General features: G+C 42.1%; 1 protein-coding gene across 2 annotated transcripts in view; it reads right to left on the bottom strand.

Moving 5' to 3' along the window:
- Positions 1 to 849: 849 nt before the first annotated feature.
- The window catches only part of LOC116747281 (cytochrome b-245 heavy chain), a 36,441-nt gene continuing 12,285 nt past the window's right edge, over positions 850 to 25,005 (bottom strand). For both annotated transcript variants that reach the window (XM_032619061.1, XM_032619062.1), the window contains 10 exons: positions 23,610 to 23,694; positions 22,772 to 22,917; positions 20,045 to 20,235; positions 16,133 to 16,262; positions 13,920 to 14,012; positions 10,666 to 10,919; positions 9,723 to 9,885; positions 7,923 to 8,069; positions 5,567 to 5,691; positions 850 to 3,625 (listed from right to left, as the gene is read on the bottom strand). In XM_032619061.1, coding sequence (XP_032474952.1) covers positions 3,499 to 3,625; positions 5,567 to 5,691; positions 7,923 to 8,069; positions 9,723 to 9,885; positions 10,666 to 10,919; positions 13,920 to 14,012; positions 16,133 to 16,262; positions 20,045 to 20,235; positions 22,772 to 22,917; positions 23,610 to 23,694 — 1,461 coding nt within the window. In that variant the 3' untranslated portion in view covers positions 850 to 3,498. The remainder of the gene's footprint in view (positions 3,626 to 5,566; positions 5,692 to 7,922; positions 8,070 to 9,722; positions 9,886 to 10,665; positions 10,920 to 13,919; positions 14,013 to 16,132; positions 16,263 to 20,044; positions 20,236 to 22,771; positions 22,918 to 23,609; positions 23,695 to 25,005) is intronic.

Here is a 25,005-nt window from a genome sequence, read left to right as displayed (position 1 = left end):
ACCACCACTGTTACCCAGCTATTCTCGGTGCAGAATCTGTACCTAGCACAATAGCTTTAAAAATATCCTTGGTTACTTATACCTTGTCTAATCTGTTAGTGTGGTGTAAAGAACATGGGCTTTTTAGCTAGAAAGACATGGACTTAATTTTGACACAGTCACCCAGTAGTTGTGGGATAGTTTGAGCCTATCAGTTATCCTCTCTCAGCTTCAGTATTTTTGTTTGTTTGTTTGTTTTTTTTATCAACGAAATTGGGATAAAATGACTTACAGTGTCCTGAGGGATTAGCTGAAGTGGATGTAAAATGTTTGGCATAGTAGGTGTTTATTAAACATTAGCTATTTCTATTATTGACATTTATTTCAGTTAATGACCTTCCCCCCCCCCCCCCCCCCGTGGCAGCATATGTCCACACCTCTATCCCTTTCCTACATGGGGCGGGGGGTCATAACTGGTTGACTCACTTAGAACAATGACCAGTACAGAACCATGAGCACATATATATATATACTCACCACCTGATTTGATGGCAGCTAATTGCAAAGTTAGAACCGAAAAGGTGAGTGGAAATGAAAAAAAGAGGTCTTACACTAGGACTTCTTTGCCTTTGAAATTCTGTCTGCAATGTCAGGTGACACTCCCTTGTCCATTCCCTTATACCAGTGCTGTGAGGGTCACCAGGACATTAGTACAGAACTCAGTACTCAGTTTTCCCTTCTCAATCCAGAAATTGTGCAGTGTTTGACATATCTACAAAAACACAGAGAACCTCAATCCCACTGGGGCAGAGAAAATCTTTGCCACCTGAATCCACCCTTGAATATGAAGATCAATAACACAGACACAGAGAGAGCTCATTCGTTTTAATAATTGAGCACAGTTTTGATAGTTCTTCCCAAGAATTATCTCCCAGGGTCCCCCCACCCCCCGTAAACTATTCACACACAACAAGTATTCAAATTTCATAAATGCAGTGTTGCAAAAGCAAAAGAAATAAGAAAAGCCTTCATAGCCTTGAGATTAAAAACAATGCTTAATTGTTTTCTCACTACCTGTTACTAAATACTAAATGCTAAAAAAGCTGTGCAGGCAGCCGATGGCTGGGGAGAAGAATGGAGAAGGAAGCTCTCATAATGACAAGAGCTTTTACACTCATTTTTCATCTCATAACCAGGATAACACAGGGAAGATCTCTCTATTTTGGTAACTCTGTTGGTGTCAAAAATAGAAAACCCTGGGGCTTCCCTGGTGGCGCAGTGGTTGAGAGTCCGCCTGCCGATGCAGGGGACACGGGTTCGTGCCCCGGTCTGGGAAGATCCCACATGCTGCGGAGCGGCTGGGCCCGTGAGCCATGGCTGCTGAGCCTGCGCGTCGGGAACCTGTGCTCCGCAACAGGAGAGGCCACAACAGTGAGAGGCCCGCGTACCAGGGAAAAAAAAAAAAAAAAAAAAAAGAAAAGAAAACACTGGAGAAACATTTTCAGAGCAACAAATGGAGTTGGTTTTACTTACGCCACGCAGGTGAGCGAGGGCCCAGATTCTCAGACTCCTTATTAACTCTGGCTCACACTTTGGTGTAAAGAACTGAAGCTATCAACACAGAGCCTGAGTCATAGTAATAACACAATAAAAGTTTGTTGAATGAACGAACTGATACCTGGGGTGCAGTGCGAACAGGCTGGACCTAAGTTTCTCTTTGCAGAAACAGTCTTGGGACATTGTGGGGAGGTGACATTCTCAAAGCAAGCCTGACTTGTCAGGACCGACCCTCAGTGCCCGGGGCATCCTGGGAACCCAAAGGAACAACTGAGTTCTTACTAGTTCAGCCCAGTCCCCTGAATATGCCCACTCAGCATCAAATTCATGGCCAGAATTTCAGATTCAATACCATATGTTATCAAAATAAAATGAGTATGTGTGTAGCTCCTGCAATTACATTCAATACGTATAAGACTTTAAGAAATCTGGGGTAGAAAGTGACCCCCTTCACCTACCATTCCCTTTTGCCTTTTTTCGCTTTCTCTCACTCTCCTTCTATTCTCTTCCCCCTTCCCTCCCCTTTCCTCCTAACCCCGTCTTCTGCCCTTCCCCCCTGCTCCCTTCTCTTTCTTTCTCATTATCAAAGTTGAATACTTCTAAATATCTGTGGCCCCAGAGGATATAACACATAAAGCTGTTTTTAGTTCCCAGAAGTAGGAGCAGTCCTGAGGGGGGAAAAAAACCTTTCTGGCCACATTAACAATGATTTAGAGACTCTCAAACTCAGGAATATCCAGAACATTCTACCGGGTATGAATCCAATACCTACACAGTAAGCTAGGGATTTTAGTTTCTGGGATGTAAATTTCATCATGATCATGATGATAGAACAATAAATCGTTAGTTACACCAGTAAGATCTCTTTCGCATGTGTATTTAAGTAAAACAAAGTGTGGATGCTATTTAAAGCAGATGGGTGTACCAGATACATATTTGTCACAATTCTTAATTTCAGATTCACAAGTGCTGGCTGGAGGAGACTGTTTCCGGCAATAAATCAGTTTGCGTTTCTTTCATAGCATAAGGAGCCGGCCAGAGTTAGAACAGGAATTCAATTCTCTGCCTCTATCTCCCTTTCCTGCATGTTTCAAATAAAAACGTTTGGACAGGACAACCTACTGGTTACTAACCTTAGCCTGTTCTTTACCTTCAAGAGAATCAGGTTCCTTTGGTCAACAAGAGTCTCAGAAGTGATTTCCTCAGATAATCCTGTTTAAAGCTTTCAATTAGTTCTACCTTGGCATTGTATGGTTTTAAAGGTCCTTTCATTCATTCAGCAAACTTTCATTGAGTATCCACTCTCTGCTGGGGCATACATTAATTCCAGTCGGTCTAATATTCTTTTGTAGGAGGAATCTCTGACCCAGTTAGGCTGCTGCATTGGTAAACTGGAGTGTGCTGTCACCATTAAGCGATGAATCACTCTCAACATATGTTATCTCTTATTTGGAAAATTTCCTTTGATAGGACAATAATGATAACAAAGATGACACAAAAGGGAATATGAAAAGTTACTCCCTGGTTTGCTTCTTCTTTGGGGCTGTATACAAACCTATTTCCAGGCAGCCTGGTATTGCTGAAAGATCACCAAACCTAGAGTCAGATGGTCTAGAGCCAGTCTCAGCTTTAATCTTAGGGAAGCTACTTCACCATTTTGAGCCCCCATTTTTTAATCCTGAGACCAGAGTCTGAGAATCCTTGCCCTACCTTTCTCTGGAATTACTGTGAGGAAACAAAATGAAAAAATGTGCATATAATTGCTCTGAAAACCATAAAGCCCCATACAAATGCAAATTTATGACTGTTAAACAATCTTTGACATTCCTTTCAGGGCAAATCATCACATTATAGTTTCTCTTTCTCTCTTTTTCTTGAAAGGAGGGAACTTATATTATCAACTGGCATTATTGGGGCATTTGGCGGTACAACCCACATTTATTTCCTCATGGAAGAGACCAGTTAGAAATTTTCCTTATTGAAAATGAAATGCACTCCCCTGGGGCCAGAGTCAGAGTTGGAGATGCACTGTTTATTGAGGGTTTCAGCCAAGGCTTCCGGTCCACAGAGGAAAACTCCTATTCTGGTACTTTTGGGAAAGAAAGAAAAAAGACAGTTTCAGGCTTTGGGATGGGCTCGATTACAAAGCACATGGGGGGATTTCCTATTGATTTCAGGCCTCAGAGCAGAGTCCCCTCTGCTCCTTTGTCCTTCCGCAAATGACAGAGTTCAGGTTACCATGAGGGAGAGTGGCTCGGCCCTGTTTGCGGGGCTGGGACGGGCGGGCAGCTGGCTACTTCAAAAGGCAGCTGACTTCTCTGAAAAAATGACATGCAAGCAGGGTTTGCGGAAACGTCTACTACAGGGAAAATGAGGATGAATTTGTGAGCCTGTGGGCTACTGCCCTTCAGGGCTCTATGTCCCCAAACACTCCAGCATCTTAAAATCAAGGACAAACCCGCTTCAGGAACACCACCTCTGCCAACAGCTTCGTGTGACTTCATCCCTCAACATTTTAGACTTTAAAGCCTTGCTCCTCTAGCTCTGGTTCCGGACCAGTAGCCTCGGTGTCAGCTTTTTAAGAACGCAGATTCTTAAAGTGGGTCAACTGTGTTTTTAAATTGTTATAACTTCACACCTTTTTGAAATCTGCCCTACAAAATTGGTTTGGCTTAAATGTCAAAGCCGTGACAATTTGTTCTTTGATGTGATTGTATTTCCAATTTCTTGTTCACGTAAGATTTCAGTAAAACTCAAAAATCTATTCAAAACCAAGAATGTAGATTCTTTGGCCCTACCCCACATGTACTAAATCAGCGTTTCAAAAAGCTTCCCCAAGTGATTTATACGTTCATCAACGTGTAAGAAGCAATGGCGTAAAGAGTGTATTTATGGTGATTTCTTGAGTTTTTCATGTGTTCTAGATTTTAGAAATGCAGTTTTCAGACTTCTAGCCCACCATGATACACAGGAGAGCATGGAAGAGTGGAAATGGAGCCTGAAGCCAAGAGACAGGTAAGTAGCACTTCTCCTCTTGAGCTTCATTAGAAGTCTTAGTAAACTAAGGCAAATAAAGGTTGCCTGGAGATGTTCTGAGAAATGTTTGCGACTTTAAAGAAGAAAAGGGAGAATCTGAAAACCTAGAGAACGTAAGAGGATAAGCTTGCGAGACAAGCAAGAACTGTAGTGCTTCCTTTGCATCCTGTCTCTTTCTTAAGCTACTTTCCTTTACCAATCAATCTATTCGAGAAACCAACCAAGCCTCATTCACTCTAAAGTGTAAATGACTGATAAAGAGTTTCAAGAACAGTCAGTACAGTAGGCAGGAAAAACTTAGAAATACCAAGGAATAGTAGCACAATGAAAACTGACCTAAAACAGTTTCTCAACCTCAGCACTACTCACATTTTAGGTCAGGGATATTCTTTGTTGTGGGGAGCTGTCTTTTATATTATAGAACATTTAGTTTCATGATGACCAAAGCTTTAGTGAGGGCAGGAAGGACCTGGAATATCTGTCAACTTATGATCTTGGACCCAAAAACTATAAATGAAAGTGGGGACAGTGTCTCCTTAGTAATAAATATAAATCATAGAGAATTAATAGAAGTAGATACACGACTGAAATTTAGGAGGTGAAAGAAAAGAACTGAGTTATGGGCCTATGTGGGGGGAACAGGGTTCAGAAAGTCTGAGGTGGGGCCTGGGAATCTTTGTTTGGTGTGATTTAAAGACTTCCTCTTAAAGTCAGAGATATCTAGAAACCTTTATGGGTGTGAATATGGTAACCTAGGTATTTTAGTTTCCACAATACATAAATCTAGCCATGTTTGGAAGCTGTTGCTTTATGTAGACCATGAGCCTCAAGAACACCTTGGCAAGAGGGAAGAGATATGGGAACATATGTATATGTATAACTGACTCGCTTTGTTATAAAGCAGAAACTAACACACAATTGTAAAGCAATTATACTCCAATAAAGATGGTAAAAAAAAAAAAAAAAAGAACACCTTGGCGGGGGAATTCCTTACTTGGGGTGTTGACTCCCAATGGTCTTGAACTCATTATCCCAGTTGGGCCGTCCATACAAGGTCTTTTGTTTCAGGCCTGTGATCACATCTTTCTCCTCGTCATGGTGCACAGCAAAGTGATTGGCCTGCAGGAAAGGACATGAATCCAGACAAAACAGGCATGCTGTATAAACACACACAGATATACTTACATATCTCACAAACCAAGCTCTAATTACCATTCTAACTGTATGTATTTGGGGCAAGGCACCATGCTGGAAGCTAGAAGGTCAACACTGAAGAAACCAGTTCTCAAGTAATTTACAGTCTAGAAAGGGAGACCAAAGAGGAGGCACAAACATCTCCATGAGGACAAAGAAGGGAGCACGGGTGGGAGGATATGGGAAGGTTTCAGGGTGGCCACATTTGCGCCAGACTTTGAAGTGTGGGTAGGATTTAAATTCTCTATCTCACTGTTTTTCTCTCTGCAGTACGTCTGACAGTCTCTTCTCACCCTAACATACTCCCGCTCCTTTGGGAGAATCACTAAGAATTAAGACAACCATAGACTAAAATGTATTCATATTTTGGTAATGTAATGAGACATCAAACCGAGCCTAAAGCTACTCTGTGTGTGTGTGTGTGTGTGTGTGTGTGTGTGTGTGCAGTCATGTGTTGTTTCCTGTGACCATTCTAGGGGGCCTCAGTTTGAACAACAGGTATTTTTTAAAAATAAAAATGGTTAATTACATTTATTTAACAATCAAAGCAGATTTTAAATTCACTGGACAGGGAATGGATGATGGGGATGGAAGAGGTTAAGAAGGGTAGTTACCCTGGTTTGATAATCCTGTAGGGACAAAGTTTTGCAAAGCAAAATAACTATTTTTCAATGCAAAGAGATTTCCCACTTAAAAAACTGTGTCTGGCTTTTGAAAAAAACAAAACTGCAAAGCAATTTATATATTATACATTTTTCCCCTGGGTTTCATTTTTATCAAATTTTGTTGTTGTTGTTTCATTTTTAAATTGCAGAAGTGGCATCTTAAAAGCACTTTTTCTGGAGCAGCAATTTTCATGGTCATGTGTCCCTGGACCTACGTTTGCAACAAGCCTTTCCTAAGACTTGGAGAACCTATGATAAGCGATATGCCAAAACCTAAATGAGAAGAAGTCGGTTTTCACAGGGACCAGGTAGGTGCCTGTGAAAACTGTCTTGGCTGAGGAGCCATTGTGTGGGGATGGCCATCTGAGGCAGTGGCCAGGAGTGGGCAGAGACCCTTGCCTTACCCCCTCACTCAGGGGGACAGTCATGCTGCTTCCAGGCCAAGTCACTAATGTTTGCTTATTTAGAAAGATGTTACCCCCTGGGAATCATTAACTTGTTTCTGAGTTTCTCAGTCTCATCACTTTGGACATTTGGGGCCAGATAATTCTTTGTTGTGGGGGGCTGTCTTGTGAATTGTGATTATCTTATCAATAATTGTAATTAACTGTAATTGTCTTCTCAATCGAAAATTCACATTTCCATTGCTAAATGTCTCAGGAGGGAGAAAGCATATATACATATACACATACACACACACCCATATATATATATATATATATATATATATACATATATATCACCTTCATTAGATATATATTGATTTATTTACAAATGATAATCACGAACTACTGGGAATACTAAGAGAGCAGGTTCTGGAGCATTTATTACTTGGATGCCCTTGGACAAATGACCTAACCTGTTCTGGGCCTTGGCTTCCCCACCTGGAAAATCTGGAAAAGAATAATAGCTACTTCATAAGGTTGTGGTGAGGGTTTAATTAGACAATCTATGTAAACACTAAGAACAATACTTGGCGCAAGCATACACTTAATAACTATCGCCAGTTATCATGACTCCTTGTTAAATGTATTATGTATAGTATAAAACATGCACAAACATAAATTAAAGGAATATATACACATATATATGCATGTGTATATATAAATACAGACACACAGAGAGAGAGAGAGAGAGAGGGAGAACGAGAGAGAGCTGATCTTTTCTCTATTTTCTTCCCATAACCCCATAGATCATCTTGTCCACCTGGTTCGATACCCCTGGTGGAGGCATTGCTCTAACAAGGTCAGACTCATGGCTTTGATTCCCTTGTAGGCTCCCTAGCTTTGACCCGTCCTACAGATACCAACTTTGAATCTAATATCAACCGTCTGAACAAATGGGGATACTGAGTCAGAGTGAATGTGCTGGATCACCCGAACCCATCGACTGTTCTTAAAAACAGTACACAAGACATTCCAATAACCAAGGGGAAGTCGGTAAGCCCTGGGCACTGTGGGAGGGACCTGAGATTGGGGATCTTTTCCTCACCTGAGACTCATCCCAGCCAGTGAGGTAGATGTTGTAGCTGAGGAAGCCGGAGTTGTCCTTCTCCTGCATCTGGGTCTCCAGCAGCTGCAGCAGGTCTGCAAACCACTCAAAGGCATGTGTGTCCCGGCACAGCCAGTAGAAGTAGATCTGAGAGGGGGACAGACCGTGAAGCAGATTATGTTTCTTTCTTTATTTTTATCTTTTTTTGAAGGATAGTTGATGTATAATAGCATATAAGTTACAGGTGTATAATAGACTGATTCACAGTTTGAAAGGTTATACTCCATTTATAGTTATTATAAAATATTGGCTATATTCCCCATGTTGTACATTATGTCCTCGTAGCTTATTTATTTTACACATGGTCGTTTGCACCTCTTAATCCCCTACCTCTGTCTTGCCCCTCCCCACTTCCCTCTCCCCACTGGTAACCACTAGTTCTTTCTCTGTATCTGTGAGTCAAGCAGATTATATTTAAATTGGGACCTATCAGCATTGAAATATGGATTTCTACCCTCCCCACCCCCACCTTTCCCTGCTGCTCAGAATGCCTGGAAACATGGGTTTTCAGAAAGCTCTAGATATTTGACAAACTAGCTCACATGAACCTGCTCTGGCCTTCACACGGCAGGGCAGAAAATAAATAGCTTGTTCTCAGAAATCCGTAGCTTAAGAAGAAAACATTGGCCCACAACTTTCCCCCTGGGTCTGCTCTTGCCCTCCTAGGATCCCCGGCTTCCCTTGACCCTCCTCTCAGAAAGACCAATAGGATCTAGACGAGCCATGGCTGCCACCGCGCTACTTCCCTACCCGCTACTGGCAGACTTCCCTGAGTTCGTAGGGGAAAAAGTAGTCCTACCCACACCTCCTCCACATCGAAAAGAGGGGAAGGGGAGAATGAAAAGTCAAGGTAAGCTCAACGTGCCTGTTAGAGGTTCTCTCTACAGCTATTAGAATGACTCAAGCTTTATTAAAGATGTCCTTTATTGGGCAATGAAACCAAACTTACATGTAACCAAAACATCCCCCAGGACTTTATTCTGAGAGGACAGCCATAAGAAAGGAAAAAAGTAAAAGTGTCACGAAAGGACATGTCTCCTGCCCTCCCCCTGCAAATAAATGTGCTGGGGGCTGGAAATGGAATCCATGTCAATATCTAACGTAAGATGATAGAAAAATTATTCTATCCTCTCAATGGAACATGAAAGAATCATCAAAAATGATTATCAGCAAGCTTGTAACAACACTGAAAAGTACTATATGTTTTAAAAAGAGCAGGACATGAAATTGTACATACTCAATATATACAACTTTCTAAAAATATGTAAACATGTTGGAAGAGAATTTACAAAAAGTGTAACTATTGGGTTGGGGTTGTGGACACTTTCTATTCCCAGCTCTCTTCTGACTTTCCAGTAATGCTACACAAATACAGTATATTTGTACTTTCAATAATAGGCTTGCTTATAGAGAACCACATTTATTTATTTGTTTGTTTGTTTATTTTTTTGGCTGTGCCACACATGGCTTGCGGGATCTTAGTTCCCGGACCAGGGATCAAACCGGCACCCTTGGCAGTGAAAGTGCTGAGTCCTAACCACTGGACCGCCAGGGAATTCCCAGAAGCACCTTTGACTTATCAAACAGCCCTTTTGTGCAAAGCCTGCCTCTCTGAAACTACCTAGAACTTGTCTTCACTTCCCCCAGTCTCTGCCAGCCTCTGCCCTGAAGGCTCTTTGAGGCTTCACTTGGCAGACTGTGGTGAATGCTCCAAGCCCTCTGAAAAAGAAAAGAACCTACCTTTTTGAGCCTCAGATTGGGGGCTTTATTGCAATACTTGTACCAGACCGACTTGAGAATGGATGCAAAGGGCGTGACCCCAATCCCTGCTCCCACCAACATCACCACCTCATAACTGAACACATCTTCACTGGCAGTGCCGAAGGGCCCGTCAACAGCTATCCTGGAGGGAAGCATGGGGGGAGATAGTTACACGGACACCTTGCTCTTCAGAGGAGGATGGGGCACACATTATCACTGCAGGTGTGCAACATGTCACTTCAAACTGGGACAATGTATTGATGTGACACTTTGTTCCGTGAGATAGCTTTCAAGTAACCAACTCAGTGTGAACATCGGGGTTGGAAGTAAGAAGAATTTTTAGCTAACTGAAAACATTTGGTAACTCTCAGGGGTGTTTTTTTCATGTCCCCAACCCCGTTCACTCACTACGCACGCGCGCACACGCGCACACACACACACACACACACAAATGTCTGTGTCTCTTGCCAGGTGAGCCCACACTTGAAATTCCTGCTTACACTGTACATTAAAGTGAGAATTTTCCATGTCATGATATCTTATAAATTTAATATCTCTACTTTATGTTGGTCTATTCATTGAGTTATTTGACATACTTTTCTTCAGCATCTACTAAGTGCCTGACACCATGTTAGGCGTGTGGGAAGAAAGAGGCCAAGTGAGTAACATCTGGCATTTACCCTCAAATAATGTACACCAATGAAATTTTAAGTATAGCTTTGATTGCAAGTTAATATACCTTGGCCTTGACCCTTACAAATTTATAGGCACTGGGGAATATCCATGATTAATATTTGATTCAAACATTTTATATTTCATAGAAGATTTATACATATATGCATAAGCACAGCACATGTATAAAACGGGGAACACCGAGATAGCTCCCTATAGAATACGTACGTTTCGTCATCTTTGTACTCACTTCGGTAGTTTCCAGGCATCTTGAAACTCCTGCTTATCACAGCCACAAGCTTTGAACAGTCCCTCCGTCCAGTCCCCCACGATGCGGACATGGATGCTAAAGAAGTCTTCCTCGGGGGCAGAGGTCAGGGTGAAAGGGTGCCACTCCAGCCTGGACACCACAGGGCACTTGACGAAAATGTATTGGCCCACCTCCATCTTGAATCCTTTTTTCTTCATCTGCAGCTCGATGGTTTTGAAAGGGTGGGTGACCACCTATGGAACAGAATGTGTCTCTGGAAATGAACCTTTCCGCCAGTACTTGCCTTTTCAGTGTCCGTATGGATAAAAGGCTGAGCTAAGATGCCCCACACAGGTCCCTTCTTCAGGGCCAACACAGCAGTTCTTCCAGCAAACCTGCCTCTCACTGGCAACTGCCCTCGGCTGTAGCCCATGGCCAACAGTGAGCTGGGGCAGGGATGCAAAGGCCTGGCCCTTGTCCTCACTTTGGGACAACTCCCAGGGGCCATCGCAGCTGCAGCACTTCCTGTAGGATCAGCTGAGGCTGCAGTTGCAACCACTTCGGGCCAGCAATTTCCTTCCCCCAATCCTGCCTTTCTTTTCTTTTACAGCTTCACCTCCTGAGAACATGCCCCGATAAGACTTCTGCATGCAGTTCTCTGTCTCAGAATCTTTGCCAGGGAATCCAACCTAAGACACCAGCTTAATGTGATTTTTTTTTTTTTCTCTAAGAAGACAAGGCAGTTGCTAGAAACAGGAAGAAGAGATGGTTTCCTGGGGCTTCCCTGGTGGCGCAGTGGTTGAGAATCTGCCTGCTAATGCGGGGGACACGGGTTCGAGCCCTGGTCTGGGAGGATCCCACATGCCGCGGAGCAACTAGGCCCGTGAGCCACAACTACTGAGCCTGCGCGTCCGGAGCCTGTGCTCCGCAACAAGAGAGGCGAGAGAGTAAGAGACCCGCGCACCGCGATGAAGAGTGGCCCCCGCTTGCCACAACTAGAGAAAGCCCTCGCACAGAAATGAAGACCCAACACAGAGGAAATAAATAAATAAACTATATATATATATAAAAGAAAAGTACACATTTAAAAAAAAAAAAAAAGAGGTGGTTTCCTGCTCAGCCTTCCTATCTCCCCAAGGGATGATCAAGAGCCTTAGCAGCCGGACAGAAGCAGAAGGAGACCCCATTGGCTAATAATATAGCAACATCGCCCAAACCAAGCCTAAGGTGCTGGTCTGTCTGTGTCCCAAGTCCCACCTTGAACCTGCCTGACTCCATGCATCGTTTTTACATTTCTCCCTACCCGGGGAATACACCATCCATCTCTCCCAAAGCCAGGCCCCACCCACCTGTTGCCATCCTCCTTCTCCATGTACCTGAATGTTCATAACAGCTTTGTTTACAATAGCAAAAAAATTGGAAGCACTCCAAATGTCCATCAACTGGTAAGTTGGTAAAAAACAAAATGATTTCATTGTAATATACAAAGTAATATGTTTCTTTGATGATTCCTGAGATCCTAGAGGGACTTTATATGTGCAACTGAAAACAAACCAAGGGACATCAAAGGAAAGAAAAATCAATAGAAACCAAATAGCAGATTCCTAATGTTGACTGATATACACGAGCTTTTCTTTTCACCCGTGAGGAGTAGGACAATAGGAAATCCTTTTAAGAAAAATTGCCAAGCATTTCCAAAACTTGTGATTCAAATATAAATTATATGACAAGGCTGTAACCAACTTCCCTTCATCACTGAAATAAGGAGGTGTTGAGCTTCATTTTGAAACAGAAAATAAAAATGGATGAAAATGAGTTTGAAAATTATGTTGCTCACGTTGCAATTTTGTGTGGTGAGAATGAGTTCCACCATATTGCAATTTTGCTACCACAGGGAACATCGGGATAGAAGGGAATAAAATGCACTAGTGGACAGCATTGTCACCAGAATACTTTTGGATAGTACCTTGTTTCTTATGTGTGTTTACATGAGAAGAAAATGAATACTTATTTTCTTCACAGGCAAACAAGTTTGCCTTAGAAATAGGCTTAGAGGAAATACTTGTCTGGTTAGTTCATTCTAGTCTAGTAAGGGAAATTTTGTGGTGGTTCTTTTTGCTGATCTGTGGGCTTTTTCTCATAGTACAATATAAATATCATAAAAGGAGAACTGTTGTGGCCTCCTATATTTCAAGGTTTCCAATGCCAGCTGGACTGACCTTACTATGACCTTCCATAGATGCCAGGAAAGAAGAGCTAGGGTGGTGGAGTGGAAGATTTTTTGTGTTTTGCAAAAGCAACCCATGGTAAGCTTTTGGTAAATACTTTCTGAACTGAACTGAATTAAATTTTATTTGATAAAAATAGTCCTGTCTGATGTTTCCTGAAACTATAATAAGGCAATTCCGTTTCTATTTATTTAGTTGGATATTTATTTATTTAATGATAAGAAGCAGCATAGACGTGTGGGGAAAAACCACTATATACTTGAAGTTAGCGGATTCAATTCTAAATGCAGTTTAGTTATTAGCTCATTTGAGACTTTGAGTACATTAACTCTGATACTCTGTGACTGTATACAAAGCACAGAGATCTGCCCTTGGTTCCCTGGTTCTTTTGGCATCTGAATATTTTAAGGCTCAGTGCATGACCTTTTGAACTCACCTCTTTTGCTTCTTTACTCTTTTTTTTTTTTTTTTTTTTTTTGCGGTACGCGGGCCTCTCACTGTTGCGGCCTCTCCCGTCGAGGAGCACAGGCTCTGGACGCGCAGGCCCAGCGGCCACGGCTCACGGGCCCAGCCGCTCCGCGGCATGTGGGATCCTCCCGGACCGGGGCACGAACCCGAGTCCCCTGAATCATCAGGCGGACCCTCAACCACTGCGCCACCAGGGAAGCCCTGTTTCTTTACTCTTAACTAATCACATCATCTCTCTATGCTCCTCCCCTCTACATACACACACACACACACACACACACACACACACACACACACACACACAGGGATTCATTTACACAAAACATTTGGGTTCACTTTTCAACAGAAAATGTTAACTTCTAGTTTCCCCAATTAAAAGGCCCAATCATTTGATTATCAAGCTAGGTACATTGAAACAAACTGTAGGTCATCTCTCTGCTCTAAGTTTAATCAAAATAAACTGAGTAAAAGTGAGATCTGACAATGATATAGAGAACTTGGATAGACTTGTCCATGATATAGTTAGATAGTATTAGTAATTCCTAACCCAGCCAATACCTTGGTGATGACCACCTTCTGTTGAGATCGCCAAAACCGTACCAACCTCTCACAGAGATACAGGAACATGGGACCCACTATCCATTTCCAAGTCTGTAATCAGAGCAAACAATGAAAAAAGGATGTGTTATGGGGCGGTAGTTGATAAAAGATTCGTGGGGACAAAACATTTTAGAAGTTCACCTTTTTTGGTTTGTTTAAATATTCCATGATAGACTAGTAAATTTCTTCTAAAATATCTAAAGTTAAAATAAATTTTTGAGCCAGTAAAAATGAACATTCTCCTTGCCCACATTGGGGAACTATATCTACAGTATGGAACTTTCCCAAGAGGAACTTCCCACAAGAATGGGATTTCCTCCTGTTGTCGCAATAGGAGTTGCAATAACCCTACAGCAGAGTAAGGTTGGTTTCAGAATTAACATTTCTCTAAAGGATAGCATTTCAACAACATCGTATTTTTAATGCAACGTTGCAATTACTTTCTCTTGGTCATGTAGCCAAAGCTTCATTCTTTGCAACATGAGAAATTCCACGCTAGAATTTAGCTCTTCCTCCAATATCCTGGCAAGTTCTAGGAGCTATGCAATGCACTTTCTCTAGGGTGCTCTCTTGTCAGAATCTGCAGTGTTTCAGAACACTGGAATTACCCCGTGGCATTACTGGCTATACAAAAACATTTAGGCCAAACAGATCCATCCTGGGATTCAGTCAGTTAGGTTCCTAGATGAATATCTGAAGTAGCAAAGAATTTTAGAAGTCGATATCATCTAAAATACAACATTCCAGAAGGGATTCCAAGAGGGAAAAAAAATCCCAGAGTGCTTCCCATAGTCTTGCCTATGATCTTTCTATGAAAAAATTTTAAGAAAGTTATTGTTGGAAGTTGAGAGCACCCAAATGTCCCTATCTCCAGCCTAAGTTGAAGAATATCTGCCCGGAAGTCATAAATGCTCTGCTACTGGCCTTCATTTTCATGGGACAGTTTTTTCAAACGGTCTAGCATCATCCATCTATGTCCTGGCTGCCACCTGGGGCCCCATTGAACGGAGCCAGGTCTTGGACATCACTTCTAATCTCCCCAGAAACCCAGGAGCTCCTCTGAGGTAGATGCCTGTGAAGGTAGCAGCGCTCTGACTTAGCTGTCTTCAAGGAAATGTGCCTTCCCCAGCTCATAAGAGGACCTGCAATAGAGTTCCCTTTTAATCCTTTCTATTGATGTCTGCATGTAGTGGGGATAGTTCACTGATGTGTCTGCTTGCTTTCATTAATGAGCAAGGATGCTGAAAGATGTTGAGTCCGCAGACAGCATGCTGTCTCTAGAGGAAGAGTACTCCTATATTATGAGAGTCAGAAAAAAGGAAGGAGAAAATGGGTTGGGAAATTTGCCTTTATATTATACTGTGCTTACGGACAAAATAATCCTCCTGTTCAGAAGCCCTGTACAAAGGTTGATTTTTGCTTAGTTTTATACCAATGGCTAGCATAATAACCAATACGGTATATTGCTTGCCAATGGGGGAAAAGGTATGAAGATCACAGCGTCCACTGCTCACTCTGTGGAACGGAGATATTGAGAATAAACAAAACGGAGTTCTTCAGAGCTCCCAACAAAAGGTAAATATTTCAGCATCTTTTCCCTTGGTCATCCTTGCCACACTCCTGCTCTACCATGAAGTGCCAATGGCATGACCCTGGCTCTGCAGCCTCCTTTATGCCTCATAGACGGGACCTCCTGATACCTAATGGCAGCTCTATGTGCCACCTCACAAATTTCATTCCCAGCTCTGAAAGCTGTAGAGAAAGTCTTACTTCCTGGAATCTGAAGAGGCTCCTGCCTCCTTATAAATCATAATCTGAGCTTTCCAACTCGGCTCAGGATGGAATCCCTCTGAAAATCATTAGCTGGTATTATTGTGGCCATCACAACCAGAAGAGAAGAGGTAGAACTTCTTGAACCCAAAAGCACTTTAAAAAACAATACGTTTCCAAGTTTTATATCAGGATGTTCATAACAGACTAATGTAAAGCTTACTTTTCAAGAACTAATTCTAGACAATAAGCATAGCAGAAAAACCCTGGATACTTATAACATCCTAGCAGTTCCGTGACATTCATAACGGACAACTCTATGACATTTGTATCTCTTTCTTAGACACAGTTTGAAGATTGTTGGTAATGAAACTATAATAGCTACAATGAATTGTACATACCATAGGAGGGTTCCCAGAGAACTCTGGGATTGGGCAGTCCTTTATTTTTCCCCATTGTGAGATGTTTTGATAACATTCTCTTGGCTTGTGTTTCAACAAACTCTCTGCGGTCTGCCCACGTACAATTCGCCTGAGGAGGAAATGTAAGTCCAGACCATTTAGAAACAAGAGATTAAATTCTTAGTTTTCTGAGATTCTGACATATTTTTATTAGTATTCTCATATGGTTCCTATACTTTTCACTTAAAAGTAATACTTCTTGCCCCCTCCAAATAGATTAGAGGAAGGGAAAGAAAATTCATGATCTTTAGCAATACAAAAAAAAAATATGGGGACTTCCCTGGCGATCCAGTGGTTAAGATTCCATGCTTCCCCTGCAGGGGTTGTGGGTTCGATCCCTGGTCGGGGAACTGAGATCCCACATCCCACATGCCATGCAATGTAGCCCAAAAAAAAGAAAAAGAAAAAAAATATGTACAATGGCACAAAGGATATTTATATATAACATTATAGAGGGTAAGTTTTGGATCATCAGTACATGTTTTCTGAAAGGCAACATTTGTGCTTCTGTTTCAAGTATTATTCTCATTTATAAACAAACAAATAAAAAGAGAAAAACTGCAAATCCAACAGAGCAACCGCTGGCCCATACAGTACCATTGTGCAAATTAGAACAAGATGCCCCCTCTTTGAGGACAGCTCTAGAGGCAAGAGCTTGGCCAGCAGAGCATGGGCTAATTTCCTTCCCCTTGGCCAGGCACCCTTATGTAGTTGACAACCCATACAACCATATACAGTAGCCCTGAGGCTTAGTACAAATCTTTTATTTGTTGTTTCAAAATTGTCTAAATTCAACCAAAACATTGAAATCCACTTAAGACGACTTAATTTTGTAGAGATTATGCCATTCTCACAGACATCAACGCTGATGGTGTGTCCCTTGAAGTGCTCGGAGCCCATTCACTTCAATTCAATAAATATTAATTGAGCAACTACTAAAACATAAGACAATGCAGGTTGAGTGGGAACAGAGGGAGGGAGGCACAAAGTTAAGTCGTGTCCCTGACCTGAAGGAACATAAATGACAAGGCCTTCAGAATATATAATAAGAAAAGACACAGAAGGCCCTTTGCTTCGGGGACCTAAAAGTTTGTTTGGGGGACCTAAAATTTATTATGCCAGTTGGTATATTCAGAGGATTTTTTTTTTTTTTTTTTTTTTTCGGTACGCGGGCCTCTCACTGTTGTGGCCTCTCCCGTTGCAGAGCACAGGCTCCAGACGCGCAGGCTAAGCGTCCGTGGCTCACGGGACCCACCGCTCTGCGGCATGTGGGATCCTCCCGGACCGGGGCACGAACCCGCGTCCCCTGCATCGGCAGGCTGACTCCCAACCACTGCACCACCAGGTAAGCCCCCGAGGATGTTTTAATTCAAGGTCACTAACCATCGCTTTCTATCCCTAGGTCTTGGGGAAGAGAATTACCATGTATTGAGCATCTATCACATGCCAAGCCTGGGAAAGGCACTGCACACAAATTATTTCAGGTAATTCTCATAACAGGCCTGAAATGTAAGTATTAGTACTCTCATTTTATGTGTGAGGACGCCAAGGCTTAGAGAGACTAGGTAACTAGAAGCAGAATGATTTGGTGAAAGCAATTCTGGACCCAAGCCAGACAGCCTTGGTTTCACATCCCGCGTCCACCCCTTGCTAATTTGGTGGCCTTAGGCAAGTTATTTAACTTCTTTTGAGCCTCAGTTTCTTCAGCTATAAGATAGGTATAAGTACCTCATTAAAAGTTCGTTTTAGTAATCAACTGGCATGATGCATATAAAACGCCAGACACAAAGTCAGCGTCCAGCAAATGATAACTATTAAAGTTCTTAATGTTCAAGGTCACTTGGGGAGTAAGTGATAGAAAAAAAATCGGATTTTCTCCTTCTCTTCTCAATGCCAGGACCGGAAGTCAGAAAACCTGGCTTTTAATCCCAGTTCAGCTGCTACCTAGCCAGCAGACCGAGCAATCAGCCAACCAGCATAAGTAGCAGATTCTCCTCAGATGGAGAACGGGGTACATATATCTCCTCTGCCGGCTCCAGAGGAAAATACATATCTATGAAACTATACAAACGTAAAGTGGTGGAATTACTAAGCTAGAGAGGGGAAGAAATTCAGTTTTGTTTTGTTTTTTTTTTCTCTAGGATTTTCTGAAACAGCTGGATGATGACCGAGTCCCATTTAAAGATACTCAAATGCTTTTAGGAGAGTTAAGAGAGTCTTCGTCTACACAGATTTTTCAGTGCTTAGAAAGAGATGACCAGGCGTCAGGGTCAGCAAGTTGATCAAGAATGCACTTGAGGACAGGGAACAATATTCAGTATCCTGTACTAACCTATAATGGAAAAGAATACGAAAAAGAATGGATATGTATAACTGAGTCACTTTGCTGTACACCTGAAACTAACATAACATTGTACATCAACTATACTTCAATAAAATAAATTTTAAAAAAAGAATGCACATGAGGGGTTGCCACAGGCTGCTTCTCTCCACCCTTCCCCTTTTTAGGTCTCAGCCACTTCTAGGCTGACTTGACTCAGACCAGAGTCATTGAGCCTTGACACCTACTTCCTCCACCCTTAGTTATCTGGAGCCCCATACCCACCGGGGAACTTCCCAGGTCTGCTTTTTGTGTGCAGGTGGGAGAATCAGCTAGTGTGAAAGAGTAGAAAAAGGAAGCCTGGTATGAAAGAAGGGTCCCAATAAGGCAAACTCTCCCAGCCACACATCCAGGCACCGTGTGTCTCTATGAGAGCATTCATCATGGCCTGCCTTAGCCCATCCGGTCTCCAACCCCAGCTATGCCACGGATAAACTGGTAGTGGCTTGGCTACACACTTTACCTTTTTTGGTCTGTTTCCTTGTCTACAATTTCCCCTGGAAATGGGGATAGTAAGGGCATCTCTACCTTTTGGAGATTAAAAGAAACATTTCATGTCTGCAACAAATGCTCAGTAGAAGCTAGCTTTTCCCTTTATTATGTTAGGATGCTTGAAGGCAATAACCATGTATTTCTCCTTCTAGTATTCCCCACAGTGCCTGAGATAGGTCCTCATACACAGTAGGCAATCAGTGAATGATTGGCTTGAATCAAAACTCATTGAACGGGGACTTCCCTGGAGGCTCAGTGGATAAGAATCTGCCTGCCAATGCAGGGGGCACGGGTTCGAGCCCTGGTCCGGGAAGATCCCACATGCCGTGGAGCAACTAAGTCCGTGTACCACAACTACTGAGCTTGCGCTCTAGAGCCCGCGAGCCACAACTACTGAAGCCCTGAGCCCTACAGCCCGTGCTCCGCAACGAGAGAAGCCACCGACTGCAATGAGAAGCCCGCACACTGCAAGGAAGAGTCGCTCCCGCTCGCCACAACTAGAGAAAGCCCACGTGCAGCAACGAAGACCCAACATAGCCAAAAATTAATAAAATTAAACAAACAAAAAAACTCATTGAACGAGAGCAAACCCTTTCACCTGATTAATCATTAACCTCTCTGGTTTGGGAGCTTGTCTAATTTTCTAGGGATTAAGCCACAGGAAACATCATTGGAGACATCCGAGACCCTGCCAGCACTCTCAGCGTGCTTTCTATATGCTTGCAAAGATATTCAAAACTTTGGTGTATTTTTCCAGCTTGCTATAAATAACCGCACTATGAATAGTTATGAGTCGGGTACCAGAAACTAAAGTGGTGCTGAGTGGTTTCTATCAAAGTGACTTCTGTTTTCCCCTCATATTCCCTCAGCAGACAGGCTAAGGTCACACAAAGACAGGGAGGTCACTGTGCCTCTAACAGAGCATCACATCCGGAAACTGAGGGACATAAAATACTTGCTCTTGGAGTTTAAATACTCACTCAGCTCCATGGATGGCGAGACCAATGAAGAAGATCACAAAGAGATGGTGTGTGTACCAAAACACTTCAAAGTAAGACCTCCTGATGGTTTTGGTGGAGGAGGTGATAATTAATATGAGGCAGAGCGTGATGACAACTCCAGTGATGCCTGCCAGCCGAGTCACAGCCACGTACAGGCCTCCTTCGGGATTCTGTAAAACACACACACACACATTATTTGTAGGCTCTCAAAAGCAGGGCTACCTATTTATAAAGTGTCCAGTGAACAAGGCAATAGGCATTTTCATCCCCCCTTTAGATTATCCTAACCATCCCCCCAACAGAGTGGTGTAGAATTGGAATAGATATTTCCAAATTTTAAAAAGTCTTACATCTTCTTTACCCATTCATCCGATGATGGACACTTAGGTTGTTTCCATCTCCGTATATACAATGGAATATTACTCAGCCATAAAAAGAAACGAAATTGAGCTATTTGTAATGAGGTGGATAGACCTAGAGTCTGTCATACAGAGTGAAGTAAGTCAGAAAGAGAAAGACAAATACCGTATGCTAACACATATATATGGAATTTAAGAAAAAAATAATGTCATGAAGAACCTAGGGGTAAGACAGGAATGAAGACACAGACCTACTAGAGAATGGACTTGAGGATATGGGGAGGGGGAAGGGTGAGCTGTGACAAAGCGAGAGAGAGGCATGGACATGTATACACTACCAAACGTAAGGTAGATAGCTAGTGGGAAGCAGCAGCATAGCACAGGGAGATCGGCTCGGTGCTTTGTGACCGCCTGGAGGGGTGGGATAGGGAGGGTGGGAGGGAGGGAGACGCAAGAGGGAAGAGATATGGGAACATATGTATAACTGATTCACTTTGTTATAAAGCAGAAACTAACACACCATTGTAAAGCAATTACACTCCAATACAGATGTTAAAAAAAAAAAGTCTTACATGGTTGAGGTATCATAGGAAATATCAATTGATACACAGAAAGAGTTCTAAGGGAGTATCAAGTAAAGTATCAACTATATGTCCTAAAAGGCTCTGAAGCTCTTTCTCCCTTTGCTTAGTTTGTAGATGTATTCTGTGCATGCCTAACATCTTAGGCTGCGTTCCTCCAAAGCAGATCCTGAGATGAGGATTTAGAAAGAATGCGCTCCAGAAGAAGCTGGTAAGGGGATGGTTAATAGGATAGGAAAGAGGAACAAGTCAGGTAAGAGGACGATCTCGGGCCAAATCTTCAGCCTGATGCTGCAGGGGAACTGTGGAGGGTAAATTACACCTTAGAGTTTATCCTGACTCAAGGCAAGGGAGCTGGGTTTTCATGGCCTGCACCCATCAGTTATTGGTTAAGAGCTGCTCAACGAGACAGCTATCCAGGCCCTTTCAGATATGGGCAAAGGGACTTTGGGCAAAGGGACTCCAGTAGCCCCAGGGCAGTCCTTTGAGGAACAAAAGCAAATAGAGGAAATTGAAAGTGAAAGCACACAGAAGGGTAGGGGAGCACAGACATAGTAAAAGTGACCTGAAGAGATCTGGGCACAGCACTGCAGTGTCAGCTCACTCGATATGTTCACACGGCCACCCTTACGTATCATTGTACAATGAACAAGTAAAAGAAAAATTATCCAAGACATTATAGAAGAAGAATTTCTATTTTATTTGATGTGCTTTAATTCCGTCCCTAAATAGACCAGGCACATTTTTTTATATCAGCCTGAGGATAATTATTTCTACAAAATCATGGAACTCTTCTTGTAATCTATTCTAAACAGACAAGGAAACATGTTTGGAGTTCGGCACATGAAGATGACTTAGAGCTTCTCCCTCTGAGTGTAGAAAGCCTCAGCAACTGCTGGAAGGGAAAAAGTCCTTGCCTGAGGGTTCCCCAAATGGCTGCCCCTGGAGCAATTAGCAGACATAGGCCACCTCTCAGATGTTGTAGGCAAGAAAGAGGAAATGCATTGCTGACAGATGTCAGCTGGTGGCTGACCTGGTATTAACACCTCAGCCAGAGGGTTCCCTATTTCACATAAACAATTTCATAGAACACCAACATCAGGCAAGGTCATTCTGTCACTGTGATGGACTGACACAAAAACGAGACCACTCTGAAATCTTATCTGAGCCAAGACAAAAACATGGGTGACTGCTGCTTCTTGACCTATTACAGATTTAACCCCGTTCTTCTGCCTCCTAGAAAAAAAATTATTAAGATACCCAACGCTGGAACTGTCCCCAATTCCTGACCATACCTGATCCAGAGGAAATGCTTGCTTCCTGAAACCCCTCCCGAATCATCTAACACAAGTCCCACAGCAAGCCTTTCTCAACACCCTCCTGAGATGCCCCCGACTTCCTCATAGTGTGAGGTCTCTTTGCTGCAGTAAGTAATAAACCCAACTTTGTTTGACTAGACTATGTTCCTGGCTTTCTTTGACTGTTGGGCATTGCCGTGGATAAGCCTGTGTTACTCCAGGCTCCACGTATACACATTCTGATAGGTGACTTTAAGAAACTGGAGAACATCTAGTGACCCTCTACATATGGGATCAGGAGTGTGGGAGACATTTTCTCTGTGGCCACATTCTTAGAACCTACAGAATTGTCCCTCTGATAGTCAACTTTTGTCATTGTTCTGACCAAGTAGAATTCTTCACTCACTGAAATCTAATCCTCAGTTTTAATGTCTACAGAACATCTGAATCAGGAAATAAGAGGCTTACCTTAATTCTTTGTCGAGCAAAATTGAGGTAAGTTTCACCAGGCTTATCTCCAATGTCAGAGAGTGCTATTGAATAAGGGTCAGAATTGTTGACTCGGGCATTGACACACCACTCCACATTAAATAGGTGTGCAATGGTGTGAATCGCTGAAGAGGGCACAGAAGAGAAACAAAGAGGGTGAAGTGTGTGTACAATTTTATTTGTAGCTGGGTTTCTGGCTGCAGCCCCTGACTCTATGATAAGTTAGTGGAGATTTGATAAGGATCCCTTCTTACACCACCACCACCACCTTAATAATTATAATAATAACACAAAATATACATAAACACATGAATACTATCATATATACATATGTATGTATATATATATATATATATATATATATATATATAAACAATAATAAAAAGAAAGTGTTTAGCTAATAAAGGTTATCTTAAGAAATTCTCAACTTATGGGCTATGGCCCTTGTAGGATTATTGCAAGAAATCCATGAATCTACATGTTCAACCAAGTATTTAAAAGATGAATGAATAAAAGCTCTCATATGTGGACTAACAAACAATTTTGATGTTAAAAAGTGTGTAAAAGGGTGAATACACTGGGATTTTTATCAGAAGAGCCTAAGGGGAAAAAGTTTTAAGACCTGAAGGAACAAATCCTAGTGTTGGGACGGCAGAAAGAGGGGCGAATATTTTTTCATAGAACTCATTCAAAAAGTACACATCCAATCACCACCTAGTCTACCTACAAAGGCTGATCCCTTATTTTAAAAATATCTTAGAGGGAACACTCTGGTTCCAAGTTTTCTTTGCAATCTCAAATATCTTAATGAACATACCAGTGTGAAGTGCAATCATCCATGCCACCATTTTATGAAAGGTGAGGTTCCTGTCCAGTTGTCTTCGAATTCTTGTTGAGCAGCACTTTGGATTAAAGGGAAAAGAATGAAATCGTAATTGTTAACAAGAAAGTTTTCTCTGTGCCAGGCATTAGACACATATCATCTCATTTAATTCTTATGACCACCCTAAAAACTACATCATTCTACCCATTTGACAGGTGAGAACACTGAGGCTCAGATAGATGTAGTCATCTTCCCAAGGTCAAACAGCCAATAAGTGGCATGGCTGGCTTAACCAATGTTTTAGGTTCTCGTACTATTAACATAAAAAGCCTCTCATGGAATCCATTGCTTAATTGTATAAAATATGAATTTGGACAAGAAAACATCTAACTACATAGTTTCTAGTTCAGATTAATTTATCTAATAACGAGGGGATATAGAAATTTTAAAAGGACAGGACTGCCCTCAAAGACCTGAAGGTCCATGGGGATACAGACAAGTGAACAGTTCTAGAACAAGTGAATAGTTTTAGAATAGCACCCTTTCAGGACATAGACACTATGAGAGGAGAAAAAAAGTGTCCACCTGCATATGTTGATAGAGACAACATAACAAGGGAGATCATTAACAAAATAATCATAGCAAAAATTATAATAGTACTTACAAAGAACTTGTGCAAGGAGCTGCTTTAAGTGTTTTTTTTTTTATTGTTTTTAAAATTTTTGACCGCACTGTGCAGCACGCAGGATCTTAGTTCCCTGACCAGGGATCGGACCCTGCACCTCCTGCAGTGGAAGCGCAGAGTCTTAACCACTGGACCGCCAGGGAAGTCCCTAGGAGCTGCTTTAAGTGTTTTACATGCATCGACTCATTTCATTCTTACATTAATCCTATGTGGGAGGTACCATTATTATCACCACATGACAGATGAGGAAACAAAGGCATAGAGAAGTTACCTTCCCTTAGGTTGCATAGTTAATAAGTGACAGAGCTGAGGTCTAAACCCAGGCTCTCTGATGCCAGAGATATCAACATTCTGACATTTCATACCTTTTATGATTACCTTGGCATTAAAATGGCATTTTGGTCAACTGGTTAGTGTAATTGTCCTACCGACATATGTTAGAAGATGTGGGTTTGAATCTGGATTTATGTCAATGCCCAAAGTAGAGAAAAAAAACAAAACAAAACCTGGTTTCTGGTTGAATCAGACAGAGCTTTGTTCTCTGAAAAGTGGTCAAGTGCTCGCTCTGGATGCTTTGTTTCTAAGGCTAGATGTACTGCCATAGAGATTCAGAAAACTTTTAAGGAGAACAGAGTGAAGTGCAAAAAACCCCCAAAACAAAACAAAAAGCTCAGGTATTTTAAATACCTGGTTCCAAACATATTC

This window comes from Phocoena sinus, chromosome X (assembly GCF_008692025.1).
Source record: "Phocoena sinus isolate mPhoSin1 chromosome X, mPhoSin1.pri, whole genome shotgun sequence".
NCBI classification, from domain to species: Eukaryota; Metazoa; Chordata; class Mammalia; order Artiodactyla; family Phocoenidae; genus Phocoena; species Phocoena sinus.
The sequence above is the reverse complement of the archived record's forward strand: the minus strand, read 5'-3'. Positions and strand labels throughout refer to the sequence as shown.